This window comes from Nomascus leucogenys, chromosome 5 (assembly GCF_006542625.1).
Source record: "Nomascus leucogenys isolate Asia chromosome 5, Asia_NLE_v1, whole genome shotgun sequence".
In the NCBI taxonomy this organism is placed as follows: Eukaryota; Metazoa; Chordata; class Mammalia; order Primates; family Hylobatidae; genus Nomascus; species Nomascus leucogenys.
In genome coordinates, this window is record NC_044385.1 from 39,012,631 (window position 1) to 39,032,164 (window position 19,534).

The following is a 19,534-nucleotide window of genomic DNA, read 5'->3' on the forward strand; positions in this document are numbered from 1 at the left end:
TCCTTTGAAATACAGAATTTAATAGGAGAAAAAGCAGAAGGAGAATGAAAAATAATATGGATATGCAGAATATATCCAACAGAAATGTGTACTTGAGTGTACCAAAAGTATGTACAGGGATACAGATAACACCATTTCAACAGCTTAATGGTTAGAAAAAAGTAGGATTTCTGGAGCCAGACTACCTAAGTTTATATTCCATGCTGTCACCTACTGTCTTTGTGATCATGTATCAGTTACTGAACATGCTGAGTCTAAATATTTCATCTCCAAAATGGGCATCATCATAGCAGTTATGAGAATTAAATAAGTTAATTTACCTAAAGCACTCAAAACAGCATGTGGCCTGGGTAAATACTACACAACTACTAGCTGCTGCTGCTGATAACAGCTAAGCCATTTTTGTGGCTGGGAGTCAGCAGCCACAGCCAGGGTGGCGGAGATCCTTCTAATCATAAGGTCAGAGGAAAGAGGGCCTCAGTAAAGAAGCCTTCTTAGGCCCATACAGCAGGAATTACTTCTTGCCAGAAGACTTGTTTGTCCTCTGCTGAAGCCATGATTAGTCTGCCTCTGCCATGTCCTTGGCTCCTCAGGAGATTATAAGCTCTTTGAGGACAGGGATTACATTTTTTTTCAAGTATTATTTCCCCAGCAGTGCTGAGCACAGTGCCTGATGTAAAGTTGTGCTCTGTAAATGTTTACTGAATTGAATCCTTCTAAACATAGGAGGGAGATACTGTTAATCAGGGCTGAACATGTGACAGCACTGTTCTTTCAAGCCAAGACTGTATGTATGTTCTTTACTTTTTTTTTTTGGGACGGAGTTTCACTCTTGTTGCCCAGGCTGGAGTGCAATGGAGCGATCTTGGCTCACTGCAACCTCCGCCTCCCGGGTTCAAGCAATTCTCCTGTCTCAGCCTCCCGAGTAGCTGAGATTACAAGCATACTCCACCACACCCAGCTAGTTTTGTATTTTTAGTAGAGATGGGGTTTCTCCATGTTGGTCAGGCTGATCTCGAGCTCCCAATCTCAGGTGATCTGCCTGCGTTGGCCTCCCAAAGTGCTGGGATTACAGGCATGAGCCACCAAACCTGGCTTTTTTTACTTTTAAATCATCATTTCCCTTTTAGAGATGGGATGTCAGAGGCCCAAAAAACTCAGTTCATTTGCATGAGGTCATGTAAGTGGTGATATCTCGAAGTGTCTCCCTCAAAGTCAGTGCCCTCCCTTACAGGCACTCATTCCCTAAGGCACCTAGGATGGGCACAGAGAAAGGAGAACCAAGCTTGGTTGGGGCTGCTGTCCAGAGAAGGTGGGCAGGTGTCAAGAGCAGGTGCAGAGGTGGAGAGGAGAGCTAAATCTTGTCCTCAGTAGAAGCAGAGATGTCATTTCAACTGCAGGTTTTGAAAAATGTCAGTGCATACCTCATGAGATTTTCTGAATTCATTTTTACTCTCATCTTCTACACTATTTATTTACCTAAGCTGTTGTTCTCTTTGAAACTATGTCAGCCACATGTCATTCATTGTGCCACAACCCTGGGCTTTTTATCCTGCTTAGGGTTTTGTTTTGTTTTGCTTGTTTTTTTCTCCCCAGCTGCTCTGCCTATCACTTAATTCTCTGAGCCCTCTGGCCTGAGTCTTATCTGGTGGTGCAGGTCACCTTACAATCCTGTCTCCAGTCTCCTGGGAATAGTGGTGGCAGGCGACGGATAGAATCAACATCCAGCTTCAGAATCTATTTGTCTTTTTGGTATTATTGTCCAAAGCTTCAGTCAAGGATAAATTAATCAGTCTAGATGTGGGAGAGCCCTCTAACCCTCCCCAGGGAAAATCCTAGCCTTTATAGAAACTTGGCCTGGTTTTGGCTCTCAGAGTTAATTCCAAGCTGTGAAGAATCTGTCAATGTTCAACTAACCCCGACAAAACCTTTGGAAGTTTCTGTTGCAACCGAAACTCATATCACAGGAGGTGGTACTGAGCTTGGCATCAGAGGTTGGAGAGAGAAGAGAGCTAGCCTGCTAATTAATTTTTTTTCCTTAAATTTCAGGCTTTTTTTTAGTTTAAATGTCCTAAAGAACCTGTCCTGTCACTTCCCATCTCTTTCCTGATGTTTTCCTCAAGCATCTCACTGGTTTTTTTTATGTTTTTGAGGGGATTGTCTGGGGTGCTGATTACTTTCCCTACCTTCAAGGAGCCTTTGAATAATTTTATAAATGAGACCATTTGTCTAGGGGCAAGAGAAGGTTGCTGAAGGCAACCTAGTTCTGCTTTCTCCCAAGAGAAATTGTACACTAACATTTGTTTAGTAGTGCCTATATCCCAAGTCCAAGGCTCTTGCCTTGTACCTAGGATGAACAACTATTCCAGTTTGCCTCAAGATAAGCTGGGGGGTTTCCTTGGGACCTGGACTTTAAATAGAGTATAGAGGAGGAGAGTTATCTTTTCTTCTGTCTATCCTAGGTTCATAGCTGGGGCCCTTTTAACAAAAGATAAATTAACAAGAGAGAAGCATACACATTTATGTAATATGTTTTATGTGTTATGGGAGGTATCATACAGAAATGCAGACCCAGAGGAACAGTTAAACATGAGTATTTTTATGTTAGGCTTGATGAAGAGTAGACAGACGTGGAAAAATATGATAGGGCAAGAAGGGCATGATTTAATGGTAATAAACTGGGGAACTTAGTAAAGCCTGTTAATGCAGATCCATCCGTGTGATCCTTCATCTCCAGATATAAGGATGGTGCTTTCCTTTGAGTACAGGGAGGGCACCTGTCACGTGAGGGTCTTATAACCTGTTTCAGGGGACAGTCAAAAAATCCTTCCTAGGTTTAATGACCTGCTTTAGGGGAGAATGGTGGGGGAAAGGTAAGAGTGACCTCTATGCCTCTATGATTTTCTCAGATACCTTCAGCTTAAACTATTCAAAATACTAACATGCCATATTTTGGGGTAGCATGTCCTGAACCCCATCAAGTGCAGATACCAGGAAAAATGACCCTGTAAAGGAAATGCCATTATTTCCACCTTACAAGCGAGAAAAATGAGGTTCGAAGAGGTGTGTTCACTTACAGAAGTTTGCACAGGAAACTGGTGGTGAGAAAGAATCAAATATAGATCTGTCAGACTTCAGACCCAGAACTTTACACCAACCAGCTTCTTCAGAATGCAAAGTTCCGTCTCCTTCAGACTGTGTAGCTCAACAGTTTTGTACCATCTGGCTATTTCTCTCTACTGTGTATTTGACTTTGTCTCTTTTGTCTCAGGAAAGGAAAGCCTTTCCCTCCCCATCTTCCTTCCCTGATGGCTGATACACTTCTGCCTCACCTGCTTTAGGAGCCCCTGCCTCCAACCATCCAAACTAGATCAGGGGCTGGGGCTCCTTCCTTCTGTTAGACTATTCAGATCTGAGTCACTGGTCACTCCCATAGTGTTTTATAAATGTCTGCCTGTGTATTTTTCCACCACTGCTAGACTGGGATCTTGTAGAATGCAAGGAAACAATTTTCATCTTTAGATTTCTAGCACCCAGCATAGTTCCTGGCTTATAATTGGGGATCAGTAAATAGCTGTTGAATTAATCAATTTATAAATTTTCAGGAAGCATTTGTGTGCCTTCGAGTCACAGTATTTGATCTATTTAAGGACTTGTTCCATAAGATGCATTTGTAATGCTTAGGCCAGTTCTCTTAATTTTTTTTCTATTTTTAATTTTTACAAAGTAATTTTTGTGAGTTAACTTGGCTGTTTGCATTAGATTTCAACCTGATACTTTACCATGCCTAATGTCTGAGAATGAGAAATTGTCTTTTCTGAAATCATAGATGGTAATGTCCAAGTAATCTAGAGGCTGTGCTGAGGTTAGGAAGAAAGGAATTTCTGACATCAAGTTTTTGCTTTGTCTTCACTGTGGATTTTTCTAGTTTTCTCTAAGTCTCAGATTTCCAAGCTATACATATTAGCCTACCTTTGAGATTCGATCTTTCTGGGTAGAAAGGAGAAACAGAGGAGTGAGACCCAGTTATCAGAAGGTCTGTTCTTTGTTCTCTCCACTCCTCCCAATACAACCAGTCTCTTGAATTGGTTTCTGATTACTTTAAGTCATGGAGGAGTGTGGCATGAAGACAGAAATGATGAATGCCATCCCAGGCTAAATTGCAGTATGCATGGTGCTACATGTGATTGTGGCTTTTTATGAAATAAGCAGATTTTGGTTTATTCTTAATGTTTAAAATGCTAGCCTGGGTTATACCTACTACCTGGTACCTCATTTTCCTTATTCCTTTGGGCTGCCAATTATTTTGTCATCAGTTGTATAGTCAAGGACAGAAAACAGATGTTCCAATCAATCTAAGTAAACCCAAATAACTCTGGCAAAGCACACACCGTACTGAAAGCAAATGAACTGTTATGCCAAGCCTTGCTATTAACACCAAAGATTGGAAGTTGTTGGTAGTAACATCAAAAATGGTGAAAATATATTGAGTAAACTGTCCCAGACATTGTTCCACTCAGTTAATCTTCATGATAGCCCTATAAGCTACATTCTATCATCATTCCAATTTTATAGATCAGGAGACTGAGACACAGGAAGCTTAAGTGATTTGACCTACTTGCCAGACTTGAAACCAAGCAGTCGAGTTCCAGCACCCTTGCTTTGAACCATTACGCCCTAATTAGTTCATATATCTAGTAAATGTCTGTTTACATCTCATGTAGAAAAAGACCTTCCCTATTATCTTTCTTGCTCTGCAGAGGGTGGGAGGGTTGCAGGGGAGGGGGCAGTGGCAGTGTCAAGGTGTATAAAATTTCTCTGTTGACTTAAAACATAGGATTATTATTATTATTTTTTTTTTGAGACGGAGTCTGGCTCTGTTTCCCAGGCTGGAGTGCAATGACGATCTCGGCTCACTGCAAGCTCCAGCTCAGTGCAAGCTCCACCTCCCAGGTTCACGCCATTCTCCTGCCTCAGCCTCCCAAGTAGCTGGGACTATAGGCGCCCGCCACCACGCCTGGCTAATTTTTTTGTATTTTTAGTAGAGACAGGGTTTCACCTTGTTAGCCAGGTTGGTCTCAATCTCCTGACCTCGTGATCTGCCCGCCTCGGTCTCTCAAAGTGCTGGGATTACAGGCATGAGCTACCGCGCCTGGCACGGTAAAAGTAAACCTACTTTAGGATTTAGTTGGAGTAAGTTCTAGACCACATTTCTTTTAAGGTCAAAGCAATACTTCATGAAACATTGGGATTACCTTTTTGACTTTTTTTTTTTTTTTGAGATGGAGTCTCGCTCTGTGACCCAGGCTGGAGTGCAGTGGCACGATCTCGATTCACTGCATCTTCCACCTCCCGCGTTCAAGCAATTCTCCTACCTCAGCCCCCTGAGCAGCTCGGACTACAGGCGCGTGCCACCATGCCCAGCTAATTTTTGTACTTGTAGTAGAGATGGGGTTTCACCATATTAGCCAGGCTGGTCTCGAACTCCTGACCTCATGATCCACCCACCTCGGCCTCCCAAAGTGCTGAGATTACAGGCGTGAGCCACCATTCTTGGCCAGCCTTTTGACTGTTTTACTCCCCTTCATTTGCTAGGCTTGAGGTTAACCCTTTGGGTTTGCTTTAGTGGCATTTAGACAGTAAGTCCTGAAAGAGACCTGAGTTCAGCTATCTTATTGTCTAGGAATACTTAGAGTTCTTGTAAGTAGTTGAAAAGAAAGGAACTAGCTTCTGTGAACTCCACAAGATAATGTAGGATAAGGTAGAATTAGAGTCAGGTAGATCTGGGTGTGATATAGTCCCACCCCCAGATCCCCCACAATTTAGCAGTGTGGGGCCTTGTAGAAGTTGCTTGAAAAACTTTACTCTCCTTTTCTCTATTTGTAAATCAGTGTGATAATAACTACCTTGCAATATCACTGTGGGAATCAAATATGATAATATTTGCAAAGTGTCAAGCACAAAGCAATCTCCCAATAATCAAGGATCTTAGAACCTTTAGTCTTTACCAGTGATTTTTGACAAGGTATGTTGTGAGGCTCCAGTAATTACATTATTACCCATGAGTTGTCACTCAAAACCAACCAATATTTTTCACCTTTATTCATATTTAAGACACGGAGCCTTTGTCCGTGATTAAATGTGCTATTGTTACCTAGAAAATGTCTTATGCTTTACTAGTATGTGACTTCTGCCACACACATTCATTTATTCATTCATTCATTCATCAATGATAACAACAAAAAATAGTGAGCCACTGCAGTGTGAAGACTTGCCCTGGCCTCCGTTTGCTTATAGTGTAGTAGAGGGATCTGTTTGTGTTGTCTGTGCAGACACATAAACTGCAGTTGCAGTGACAGAATCTGTAGAGGGTCAGGAGATGGGCTACAAAGGAAGGAGGCTTGGTCGGTTCTGCTGGGCTGGGGTGTTTTGGGGATGTGGGGAGATGTGATCAGGAAAGGCTTCTGATGCTGCAACTGAGTCTTCAAAATGGAGTCCATGTTCCCCAGGATTGTTATGGGATGAGGTGTATTGGTGGAAAGGATATCCTAGGCAGAGGGAGCAAAGTAAACAAATGCTTAGTGGCAAGGACCACCAAATCACATTCAGGAATAAGGAGAAAAGGTCCCAACCATATGGAGCCCTGCTTGTGCCAGGCACTTCTGTAGGTCATGGATGGAATATCTCCCATTTATTGAGTACTGGTGTGTTCCACCTAAATCTCATTTAATTCTCACAGCAACTTTGTGGGTAAGTATTGCTATCCAAATTCTTCAGATATGGAAATTGAAGTTCTAAGGGATCAAGGCATCTTTACCCAAGGGGATGAAAGAGGGATTCAAGTCTAACTCTGAAGAAGTAGATAAACAACAAAAACAGCAATAACAATAATAAAAATAATAAAAACAGCAAAGGTTCATATAGTACTAGGCATGTTTTAACCTGTACCGTTCAATGTAATATCCACTAGCTGTATGTTGCTACTTAAATGTGAATTAATTAGAATAGAATAAAAAATTCAGTCCTCATTTGTACTAGCCACATTTTCAGGGCTCAATTGCCACATGTGTCTGGTAGCTACTGTATCAGACAGTGCAAATATAGAACATTTCCATCATCACAGAATGCCCTTATTAGCACTGTTATGGGTACTTTACACCTATATTAACATATATAATTTTTATAATCTGTGAGGAGGATACTATTCATATTGTAGAGATGTGGAAATTGAGGCATAAAGAAGATAAGAAACATAAAGAAGAAAACACATGATGAATGAGTCCTTATTTTTAAGCACTGTGCCATAATACTAACCCAATATATTGTGTTCTGTATAACATAAATGAATGTTAGTCAAAATAATGTACTTCAGTGTCTGCTTGTATGTAGTCTGGTGTTAGGTCTTCTGCAGAGAACATGTCTTTGATATGATTCTTATCCTTCCAGAAGCATACAATTGTCAGTTTGCACACATAAAGCTGGTGGTCACTAGAGAGCCTTCTCTGGAGACCTTCCTCTCCAGGAACTCCAGAAACCTCCCAGCCAGCTTTGGCAAGAAACTCACTGGATGGGATTCATCAGTCAGTTCATTCATGCAAATGGCTGAATCAAGAGTCTCAAACTGATATAGCCTTAAATAATGTTCAAAACCCTTCTTATCCTTTTTGATACTTCAGAGAAGGTACCCGAGGTTGTTATTAAAAGAGAATCTTTTTCAAGATGCCAACACATCAGACTCAGAGACTGAAAATCCTAGTTGAGTCCCAACTTCTACCTCTAAGTCACTAAATAAACTCGACTGAATTACTTCACCTTTCTGAAATTCAATTTCTTCAACTGTGAACTGAAAATAAAATACACATATCACAGGATTTTCTAAGGACTAATTGAAGGTTACGGTGTTTGAGGATACTTTGCAAGTTATAAAGTACTTTATATGGCCATAAAGTGGAGATAATTATAACACAAATGCGAGAACTCAGGATGTTTTTCTTCTATATAGCCCTGTAAGCTTTCAAAACTGCCACAGCACGATAAATTATAGGCAAATGTACTCTTAATCATAACATTTGCAAAGCCTCTTTTTTATTTTACATAAATATAGTAGGGACTCAATGCTTGGGTGGAAGTATTGTTGGTTGGATGAATGGGAGAGATGAAGGGAGACAGCATATTAAATAAGAGAGCTGTTCATGAAGTTTTAAATGCTCTTTTTTTAACATTCTTTTTAAACATTGCTTGATATGAACTATGTGTGTTACATTGAGGGGTGGGAGACATTTAATTCATTGAGTTAGTAAGCCTGTTTTTCTATTTGTTTTTTAATTCAACAAACATTTATTGAGCAACTGCCATCAGTTGGGCATTGTGCAAGTTTCAGGGAAAACACAGTTGATGACATCACTATTTTTTTTATGCCTGTTTCTTCAGCTGCTAATTTTGCTTCTTAAACATTTTGAGGATTGCAGAATAAACTGACACCGGTATGGTCATATGAAGGGCCCCAGCGGTACCGAGGGCTGCATTTGTGTCAAAATCACATCTTGTGAATTGTTTCCTGATGTACATGTGCAGCCTGTGAGTTCTGTATGGATGGCAAAATATGTTTCTCTGGAAAGAAGAAAGCTCCTCCCACCTTTTCTTGCTTTTCCCTGCTTGTCTCTGAACCTCTTTTCTCGGGGATAGCCCATCAAAGCACTGTGTGGCCAAAGAAAAATAAGATATGTCAGCTCTTCGACTTGTGGTCTTGCAGTGAACATCAGCTATGCATGGCTGCTGAATTGGGGTGGACATTAGGCAGAGTGTAGAGAACTTCTTGAGGGGAAATGAGGCTAGTCCCGCCCAATATATATAATTTTAGGTAAGGAGATACCTCAGCTCGTATTTTAGGAGAAGCACTGTGTATATACTGAGAATGGCTGAGGAAGGACCTCCATTTGTAATTCATTTCTCTCATTGTGGAGATGAGAGAACCAGTTCAAACTTTTAGGCCATTTGTGGCAGAATTGGGCTGAAACTCTGTTTTTCTAACTCTTAGCCCATGGCTCTCACTGAGTTTCATGGTGAACTAGCACTTCCAAGTATATTTTCATTATGTAAGACAATTATAACATCATAAAGTGAGGAGTATAGAAAGAACATAAACTTTGGAGTCAGACAGAACACAGTCAAATCCCGGCACTGCTTCTTAAATCCGTGTGGCCTTGGGCAAGTTACCTGAACACTCTGCTCTGTTCTTCTGCTTCTGCATCTATTAAGAGGAAGAACGAATGTTTACCTTTTATGGATGTTGCAAAGATTAAATGAGAGAACATTCAAGGAGCTCAGCACAGTTCCCAGTCACTAATGTGCAGGTTTGTTACATATGTATCCATGTGCCATGTTGATTTCCTGCACCCATTAACTCGTCATTTAGCATTAGGTGTATCTCCTAATGCTGTCCCTCCCCCCTCCCCCCACCCCACAACGGTCCCCGGAGTGTGATGTTCCCCTTCCTGTGTCCATGAGTTCTCATTGTTCAATTCCCACCTATGAGTGAGAACATGCGGTGTTTGGTTTTTTGTCCTTGCGATAGTTTACTGAGAATGATGTTTTCCAGTTTCATCCATGTCCCTACAAAGGACACGAACTCATCATTTTTTATGGCTGCATAGTATTCCATGGTGTATATGTGCCACATTTTCTTAATCCAGTCTATCGTTGTTGGACATTTGGGTTGGTTCCAACTCTTTGCTATTGTGAATAGTGCCGCAATAAACATACGTGTGCATGTGTCTTTATAGCAGCATGATTTATAGTCCTTTGGGTATATACCCAGTAATGGGATGGCTGGGTCAAACGGTATTTCTAGTTCGAGATCCTGAGGATCGCCACTGACTTCACATGTTGAACTAGTTTACAATCCACAACAGTGTAAAGTTTCTATTTTCCATCTCTCCACTGTTTTTTGATTTTTTATGATGCATTTACTGTTGATGTATTCTGTGGTTTTGATTTGATTTCTTGATGATGATAGCTTTTTCATTGTTTTCTGCCCAGCCTATCTTTGATGTTGATAGGTTTACTAGAAAGGAAGGAAGAATCCAGTTGTCTCTTGAGAGGGGGTTCAGATGATGATGATGGTGATGATGGTGGTGGTGGAGAGGGTGACAGTAGTGATGATGGTGACAGAGCTACCATTAAACATCTCTTCTTAAGCGTTTCTGCAATATCACAACAATCATTTGATGTCGTGATTTTCCTCTTTTTATAGCAGATCCTTCTGTCTCCAAATTCTATCCTTTTCTCATAGTAGCACACTAGTTCTCAGGTTCTAAGTCTAGATATAGCAGCAATGAATCTGCCAACCCAAGAAGAAACAAATAAATATTTCCTATACATTTCTTTTTCCTTCATTTTAATTCCCTTTTAGTATTGACTGACCCTGTAACATTAACTTTGCCTATACTTTATGTTTATGCAACCAGTAAATGTGGGTGATTCTCAGGAATTCCTTGAACCTATTTATGATACTGTGGAGCAGCATGGCCAACTCCTTTTCTGTCAAGGATCTCAGAATCAATATATTTAAGATCCCAATATTTTGAGATGTACAGATAAGTGAACATTGACTGCCTGGCTATTGGATTTTTATCTTAGAGAAAAGCCTGTGAGTCTTGGTGGGGAAGAACCAGCACTTTGGATTCAGATTACCTGAATGTGAATCACAGCCCAGTTCCTTGTGAGCTGCGTGACTCTGGTGAAGTTACTACTCATTTCTAAGCTTCGATTTTCTTATCCATAAAATGAGGATAATACTAATACCAATGACATTAGTTTGTTGTAAGAATAAAATGAGACATGTATAGAAAGAGCATGTAAAAAGAGCTCAGTTAAAATGAGCTCATATCTTGGGTTATTCCTGTACAAAAGCCTTTGTGCCCTGAATGGAGAATCATATCACTCAGGATCCGCCCAGCAAAACATAAACCACTCTAAGTGTTTAAAAAAAAACAGGTAATTTAATACCCAAAAATGGTGATCCTGATGATGGAGGAGCTGAGAAGGGCTACATTCCCTATGAAGCAAATCAGAGATCAGTGAAATGGAAGCAGCTACCAGCCCCAGGCTGGAGGGACTAAGGAGGCAGGTGGTGTTCTCATAGTCTGAGGGCAGGGCACACCAGCCGATGCTGGAGCCATGGCAGCCCTGTCAGCAGAGCCTGAGTGGTGGAGGGGAAGCAGCTGCTGCCTGGCACAGAAGAGAAGTAGATAGGCTCTTGCTTCCCCTTTCCTCCAGCCCCAGATCTCCCAGCAGGGCCAATCTTGGCTGACTTGAGTCTGGGAACTGCTGCCTGCAGGGGTAGCCCCACAATACTGAGCAGAGCAAGGACTTGATCTGAAAACACATAGGCCAAGGATTCTTGCAGGCTAAAGTCTCAGACTTCTACCACGTGGTTGTGGATATCTAACTACTGTGATAACTAACACAGGAAGTTTGGAAGAGTCTTACTTCCCCCTGCTGCTAGACCTCTGAACAATAGCAGAGATTCACAGGTTGCTGTGCCCCAGAAGGTAGAATTTGGAAAAAGCAGTGGAAAACCCTCGAAAGCTGTAAGAGGCCTGTCTGTGGCCTTTTTCTCACATTACTTTCTAGCAAGGGCTGCTCCTGAGCAGCCTGTGCCTTCAATATCTGGGGATTTGTGGCCTGATGAAACATTCCCACCCTGCCATTTACCTGGCTAACTTCTGCAGAATTGAGTATAGACTGAACTTCCTTGGGCCCCTATAGGTGGGTTAGCTGCCTTTGTGGCCCGTCCTGTGATATACTGATTTCCCTGCACTGAAATGCTCTGTTTAGGCTTCCCTCTCCTTCCCACTGTGAGCAGGGACTTGTCTTCTTCATCCTTGCATCCCCAAGCGTTTGTATTCTTACGTCCCGTATTGAGCTAGCTACTGTGGTAGGTCCTGGGCTATGCATGTAAGTAAGAGTGCCAGCTACTAGCAACTTTTATCATAGAAGGGAGGCAGATGGGATGTATGATGCTTTAAAATTACCCATGTCTTTTGTGCTAGGGACGTCCATTGCATGAGACTATTTAACAGGGAGAATTGTCTGTCCTGGAGGGTCAGGGAAGCCCTATAATTAGGAGTTGCTCTGACAGAGAGGTTGGGGGAATGGCATTCCAGGCAGAGAGAAGAGCAAATGTGAAGGTCTTGAGGTGGGAAAGAGCATTGAGGATTAGAGATGGAGAGCAAACGTGGCATTGCGTGGGAGCTGATGAGGTCAGCAGGACCTGTTCTCTCCTGTGTCCCAGGCTCTGCATCCTGCCTGAGCACTTTCCACCCCCAGCTTTGTGTTGTAGTCCTGCAAGTCTGCATGTTTGTAGCTTCCACATCACACCTAGTATATATCATTGTGTGCATAGAAGGGGCTTGTTGGATATTTGAACAAATGAATACAATTCCAGACCCTAAAGAGTCTTTCTAGCTTTCTTGTCACATTTGTAACTTTAGTTGCCCTGCAAGTATCAAGGAATATGAGCCCTATGGGGAAGAAGCCTGAATTTATACCATTTATGGGAAACCCTCTGCTATTTGGCATTCTGTTACTAGGAACTCGCTCTCAGTCATTCTCTCCTTCACAATTGGAGTTCTGCGATAAGTAGTAGTAAGAATGGTGACCTAGGGATGCCAAAAAGATGCAGTCATCAGACTGTCCTTTGCTTTTGCTTCTTTGGGATTGAGATGTGATGTGTTAAACCAGATTCCATTTGGCTCCGCTCCTTCTTAGCAGTGACCTTGGGCAAGTCAGTTAACCTCTGCAGACCTTAGTTTCTCCTCTGATGTCTAGCATTAATAATATCTGTGATGGTGTTAAAATGAGACCATGTATGCAAATATGTAGCATAGTGCCTGGTATTTAGTGAGCACAAAATAACTGATAGCTGCTGCTTTTATTATGACTATCACAATTACTGCCATTATTATAACATTGGGTGCCATACGTTGACCAGAACAAAGCAAAATCTGAGCAGGCTTCTGAGTTTTCCCATGCAGGCAAGTATGCCCTTTGGGTTTCTCCTTGAGACTGCCCTACACACAGGACCCTTCCTCCATGTTGTTTGACTATTAAAAAGAAGATTTGTTAATGCTTGTTTTTAGCTTTCTCTCCCTCTTTTTTATGTGTTAAAGAGGATTTGTTTTTGTTTTCCTTTCTCACAGGAGTGATTGGGGCAGATGTGAGAGGGCACGGCCTCATCTGTGAAGGGCAGCCAGTGACGTCACGGCTGGCTGTCATCTGTGGAACGTCTTCTTGTCACATGGGGGTGAGTCCACTGAGCACAAAGGCAAGGCCACCACACAGCAGGAGGTAGCCTGGAAGGAGACCCTGAGTACTGGCTCCTTCACCCCTTCACTTCTTTCCTCTCTTCCCTGCCTGCCCCTTGTGCTTTGTCTAGCCAGAAGCCCAGCTGCCCACTCCACCTCCCTTACTTACATTTGTTGGATCTTTTTCCAGGGGCCAAATTTTTAGTAAGCATGAAAAGGATTGAGTGCTCCCTTTGACGTCACCCTGGCCAGAGAGCCCAGGCATGAATGGTGACATCTGATCCTAAGGTGACAAAGTCTAGCTCCCCCAGACTGATCTGTCCCTAATGGGTAGTGGGGTCTTCTCTGCAAAGAGTGTCTGTTTTCCTTGGCCAGGGAACTCTCTCTCAATCAATATAAATCCATCTCCCTGGGAGCGTCCTGATGATCTATAGAATTAGCCTGCATATCATGACTTCAAAAGAACACTGATAAGCAATTTTCACTTTGTTAATTTTTCTCCATGAATTAGTGGAAAGGCTTTCTCCAAGATTGCAGTTAAAATTTAGTGCCTGCCCTAAAATTTATATCTTCTTTAAATGCATGAGTCTGAAAGCATTCCATTCTGATAAGTACCCATTTCTACCATATTTTTATTTAAAAGTCATTACTCTGTTAAACTTAAATCGACGACTCTTTGGAATTTTCCCAGATAAGTATAATAGAGGGGAGAGTGGGGGAGGAGCAGGGAGATGAGCAGAGATTAGAGTGGGACACAGCCCAGGGCAGAACCAAAGCAGCTATGGAGAAAATTATGTGGGATGTGAGACTGTTTTGCAACTGTAGGAACCCCTGAGCCAGTTTACCATCAGAAATTCTGGTTCAGTCAGTATAAATACATGTACTTATTTATCAATCCCTGCTCTTGTGCTAAACTGTGGATATAAGAATGACATCAGCTCTCCCATTGATGAGATGAAGTTATAACAGGTATTAGAATATAATGTGAGGCCCCCCCAATGTAGATACAAATTGAACTCGTGATACTAAGCATCTGTTATGTTCCAAGCAATATGCGAGGTATTCTTGCACATGGCATCCCATTTTGTGTGGCTAAGGGAGCCAGCCCGAGTGGTTTCCAGTCCCACTTCCTCAGTTTACTAAGTGTGGGCCTTTGGGCAAGGTATTTAAACTCTCTGGGCCCCAGATTCCTCATCTGCAATATGTAGAGAGTGTCAGAGTGCTGCAAGAATTAAATGAGGTGATACTAAGTGCTCCACGTGCTGTAAGCACATCACAAGGGCTCACTCTTAATCACCAGGACTGTTGTTGTTACTGAGCAGAAAGCAAACAGTGGCTGACTCTGCTTGGGAGGGTGCAGGGTAATAGAATCATCCTGAGGTGACATTCGTGCTGGACTTTAAGGAAATAGATTTCCTTCTGTTTGTCTGAGCTCTGGGCAGTCTTGAATGGAATTTTTCCACGTTTAAAAATTGCAGCATATTTGGCCAGGCACAGTGGCTCACGTCGGTAATCCCAGCACTTTGGGAGGCCGAGGTGGGTGGATCACCTGAGGTCAAGAGTTCAGACCAGCCTGGCCAACATGGTGAAACCCCATCTCTACTACAAATACAAAAAATTAGCTGGGCGTGGTGGCAGGCATCTGTAATTCCAGCTGCTCGGGAGGCTGAGGCAGGAGAATCACTTGAACCTGGAAGGCAGAGGTTGCAGCGAGCTGAGATTGCACCATTGCACTCTAGCCTGGGCAACAAGAACAAAACTCCGTTTCAAAAATAATAATAATAATTTCAGCATATTTCTTCTGCTCAGCAGCCCTTTTGTAAGGCTCAGCTGTCCCTGAAGGGAGAGATCTGCAGAGGCCTGAGGCCTCTTTAAGCCAGAAGGCACCAGCCCAGGAGCCAGCCCTTCTTTCCCTTGATATGAGTCTACACTTGTTAGATTGTCTTCATTGAATACTGATTTAATCCTGTTTAAATTATCTCTTATTTTCACAGAGATACATCTAATCAGGCTTCTCCTGGGAGATCTGAATCTCAGGCATTTTTACCCCACTCAATTCTGATTTCTGAACAGAAGCAAATCTAAATGGATGCAAGTGTCTCTGTGATGGCCTGCTTCTCAGTCTTACTGTCTCTTAATGGAGATGAGACTGGCTTTCCCTACCCATTTATTGTACACATTTGGGACCTAAAGCATAGAAAAGTCCAATAATTTTCCTAAAGTCACAAAGCTTTGAAGTTCTGGAGCTAAGAACTCAAATCTAACTCTGATTCCAAAGCTCATACTCCTCCTTGCCTCCCTGAATTGTGCATGAGTATGATGTACCCATAGAGGAATGGTGAGAGCTTGGGCTTTTACATTGTCCAGAGGCAAGCTTGAATATCTGCTCATGCATGTTTTGGCCCTCTGACCTGAGTGAGCTACTTAACTTCTCTAAGCCTCAGATTCTTCATCCGTCAAATTGGGGATAATGATGCCAGTCTCACAGGGTTGTTGAATAACATGCATTATGTAGGTTTCTACCTGGCACACAGCAGACACTCAAAAATGGTGGAGATTGTTATTAAACTTTCCTAGTGATGTAAACGGCTCACATGAAGCAACTGTTGGGGCTTTAACGAGTTTGATGAGCAGCTGCAGTTGGTTGCGATGAATGAGGGCCATAAAATGCCAGTTTATGATGGCTGTGTTGTGCTGGAAATAAAGTCCCCACCCCCATCCTGCTTTGTACTTGGGAGTGAGAAGGGACCCTCTGGGCCAAGGGGATTAATCATCAGCTTTAATGTTATGTCATGAGGGCGAGACTGTGGTCATGCTGGCATGGGAAAGTGCCTTTGATCTCCTCAGGTGCTGGGAGCCCAGCAACAATAACACCTTTGTGAGGTCTAGGAGAGGTGCAGGTCTGAGGAAACACTCCCAGGGAGACTCAAGGACCCCCTTTGTTGTGGTTCCGGCAAAGAAAACTGCCACTGTGAGGAAAAATTAACCAAACAGAACACAGGGACCAAAGGGGGCTGTGGGCTTTTCAAAAAGTGGTTTTCAGCATGATCTGAAGGATCCTCTTTCTTCCTGTCTGCTCACTTCTGATGTTTCCAATTTAGTAGATTGAGACAAAATTCCCAGGAACATTTTGTGCTCGATCCAGGTTGCCTCTTTCTAGATCACCCAAAAAGAATAAATGAATGAACGAATGACCACACAAGTGAGTATTGGTAAATACTTAGAAGCTTCCTACCTCTAGGTTCCTGTTGCTTCCAGGAATCTGGAGAAAAAGCCTGAGGTTAAACATAAGACATGTTAATAAGACCTTTGATATTTTAGAAGATACAAGCATGGGCTGCACATTTATCTTCCTTGTGGATGATTTAATTAATACGGGAAAAAATGCCGTTCTTTTTTTAACTCCATGAAAGCAGAGCTGCTTGTTCAGAGTTAATTACTACCAAGTCACCAAAACCCCAGATAATACGCAGCAGGGGTTAGCCAGAGGTTGAAAAGTCATGGGGTAAGATGGAGCTGATCCTTGCTATTGCACCGACATCCTTTTCTTGAGCTGTCAGGTTGGGTTGTAACTTGGCAACTTGTCTTCCAGTTAGCATGTCAGATGGGGACAGGACCCTGGGGGGTCGAGGTAGGGAGAAACACTGAGGAGGTAAGATTTGAGCAGAAGAATACCTGAAGAAAGCTGGGAACTACATCTGCATCTTAAATTGCTCAGAACTGAAGTTTTTTCAGTCTTAATGTAGAGATAGTGGTTCTGTATCATTGAATGGATGTGGAGACTCAAAGACATAGGCTCATACGCTGCCCCCACCACTTACTCTGTTGAATTTAGGCAGGATGCTTCATCTTTCAGTGCCTCAGTTTCTGCATCTGTTAAATGTGAGTGATAGTATTTACCCACAAAGTTTTGTTCAGGTTCAAATTAGACCATCTTTGTAAATGACTTGGCACTGTACCTGGCACAAAATACCAAATATGATATTGTTATTAAAAATGAGTCGTTAATCACATGAACAATCCGTGTGGTTATGGATTAGAATTAGAGACATCAGTATGAACTCATATCAGGGGAACCCACCCCCAATATTTCAACATAGGTTCTTTTTATTTTCTATAGGTGTCAGCCGGCTGAGAAATAAAGAACGAGAGGAATTTTACAGCTAGGCTGCTGGGGGTGACATCATATATCGGTAGGACCGTGATGCCCACCTGAGCCTTAAAGCCAGCAAATTTTATTAAGGATTTCAAAAGGGGAGGAGGTGGAAGAACAGGGAGTAGGTCACAAGATCACATACTTCAAAGGGCAAAAAGGAGAACAAAGATCACGTGCTTCTGAGGAAACAGGACAAGGGCAAATTCAGAACTACTGATAAGTGTCTATGTTCAGCTGTGCATGTAGTGTATTGATAAACATCTTAAACAACAAAAAACAGGGTTCAAGAGCAGAGAACCGATCTGACCTCAAATTTACCAGGGTGGGTTTTTCCCTGCCCTAATAAGCCTGAGGGTACTGCAGGAGACCAGAGCGTATTTCAGTCCTTATCTCAACCACATAAGACAGGCACTCCCAGAGCGGCTGTTTATAGACCTCCCCCCAGGAATGCATTCCTTCCCCAGGGTATTAATATTCTTTGCTGGGGAAATAATTTAGCGATATCTTCCCTACTTGCGCATCTGTTTTTAGGCTCTCTGCAAGAAGAAAAATATGGCTCTTTTTGCCCGACCCCACAGGCAGTCAGACCTTATGGTTGTCTTCCTATGTTCCCTAAAATCATTGTTATTCTGTTCTTTTTCCAGGTGCACTGATTTCATATTGTTCAAACACACATGTTTTACAATCAATTTGTACAGCTAACACAATAGCGGTCCTGAGGTGAAGTACATTCTCAGCTTATGAAGATAACAGGATTAAGAGATTAAAGTAAAGACAGGCATAAGAAATTATCAAAGTATTAATTTTGGGAACTGATAAATGTCCGTATTAAAATGAAATCTTCACAATTTATGTTCCTCTGCTGCGGCTCCAGCCAGTCCCACTGTTTGGGGTCCCTGACTTCCTGCAACAGACTCATATGTAGTTTAACATAGATGCAGATGGATGCATATAGAAATAGTTATGGATATATATATACATATACAGGTTAGTAAACACATATTTATTTCCTGGCTCTGTTAGCTGAGGTGGTCTAGAAATAAGGACACCCCAAGAGCTAGTTTTTACAAGCACATCGTGTCCAGATCATGGTATCTAATACCATTATCCAATACAAAGAACCAGGACTCCTTGGAGAAATAGTTGATTTTAGGATTGGAATAGGAAATATACAAGATGAGCTTGGAGCATTTGCAGTGCCAGAAAGTTAGGAAGTTCTCAACAAAAAAGATGAGAATATGTCACAGGGAGCCAACTGTGGGAGCTCCCAGTGGCCAAAACTGGGACAATTTAAGCAGTAAAATAAAGTATTATGAATTATAACCCAAAGTATAACATAAATATCCATAAGACCATACCGACATAAATTATTTTGAATAAATAAATCAATGAAAAGAAGAGAGACATCTCCCATGCGGAAAGATTCCAAATAATTTATGTAAATGTTCCACCATCAAGGAGGTAGAGCATAACTTTCCACTCCTTAAGTGTGGGCTGCACATAGCGATTTCCTTCCATGAAATACGGTATAGAAAATGGGGGAAGAGTAATTTTACATTGGAGAAATATGAGAAACACTCAGTCATCCAGGTGACAAGGTCAACATCAACAATGATAAGTCATGTTGATAGTACGTACCCTTTATATGAGGTAATGAAAATGACACTTTGTCTCTGTTGTGTTCATCCCCCAATCCTATAAGCCCAGTCTAATTACCAGGAAGACACCAAACAGATCTTGGTTAAGGGACATCCTGTAAAATACTTGACCAGTATTTCTCAAAGCTGTCATCCAGGTCATCAAAAAACAGGGAAAGTCAGAGAAACTATCACAGCCAAGAGGAACCTAAAGAGCCATGATAACTAAATGTAATATGGTATCCTGGATGGGATCCTGGAGCAGAGAAAGAACATTAGGTAAAATCTAAGGAAATCTGAATAAAGTATGGTCTTCAGTTCATGATAATATATCAGCATCATTCACTGTGACATATATACTTGACAAGATATTAATGATAGGGGAAATGTAACTGGATGTGAGGTATATATGATCTTTACAACCATCTTATATT

General features: G+C 41.9%; 1 protein-coding gene across 3 annotated transcripts in view; it reads left to right on the plus strand.

Moving 5' to 3' along the window:
* FGGY (FGGY carbohydrate kinase domain containing) overlaps window positions 1–19,534 on the plus strand; it is a 445,679-nt gene that overhangs the window by 235,690 nt on the left and 190,455 nt on the right. For all 3 annotated transcript variants that reach the window (XM_030812917.1, XM_003265147.4, XM_030812918.1), the window contains exon 8: window positions 13,203–13,306. In XM_030812917.1, coding sequence (XP_030668777.1) covers window positions 13,203–13,306 — 104 coding nt within the window. The remainder of the gene's footprint in view (window positions 1–13,202; window positions 13,307–19,534) is intronic.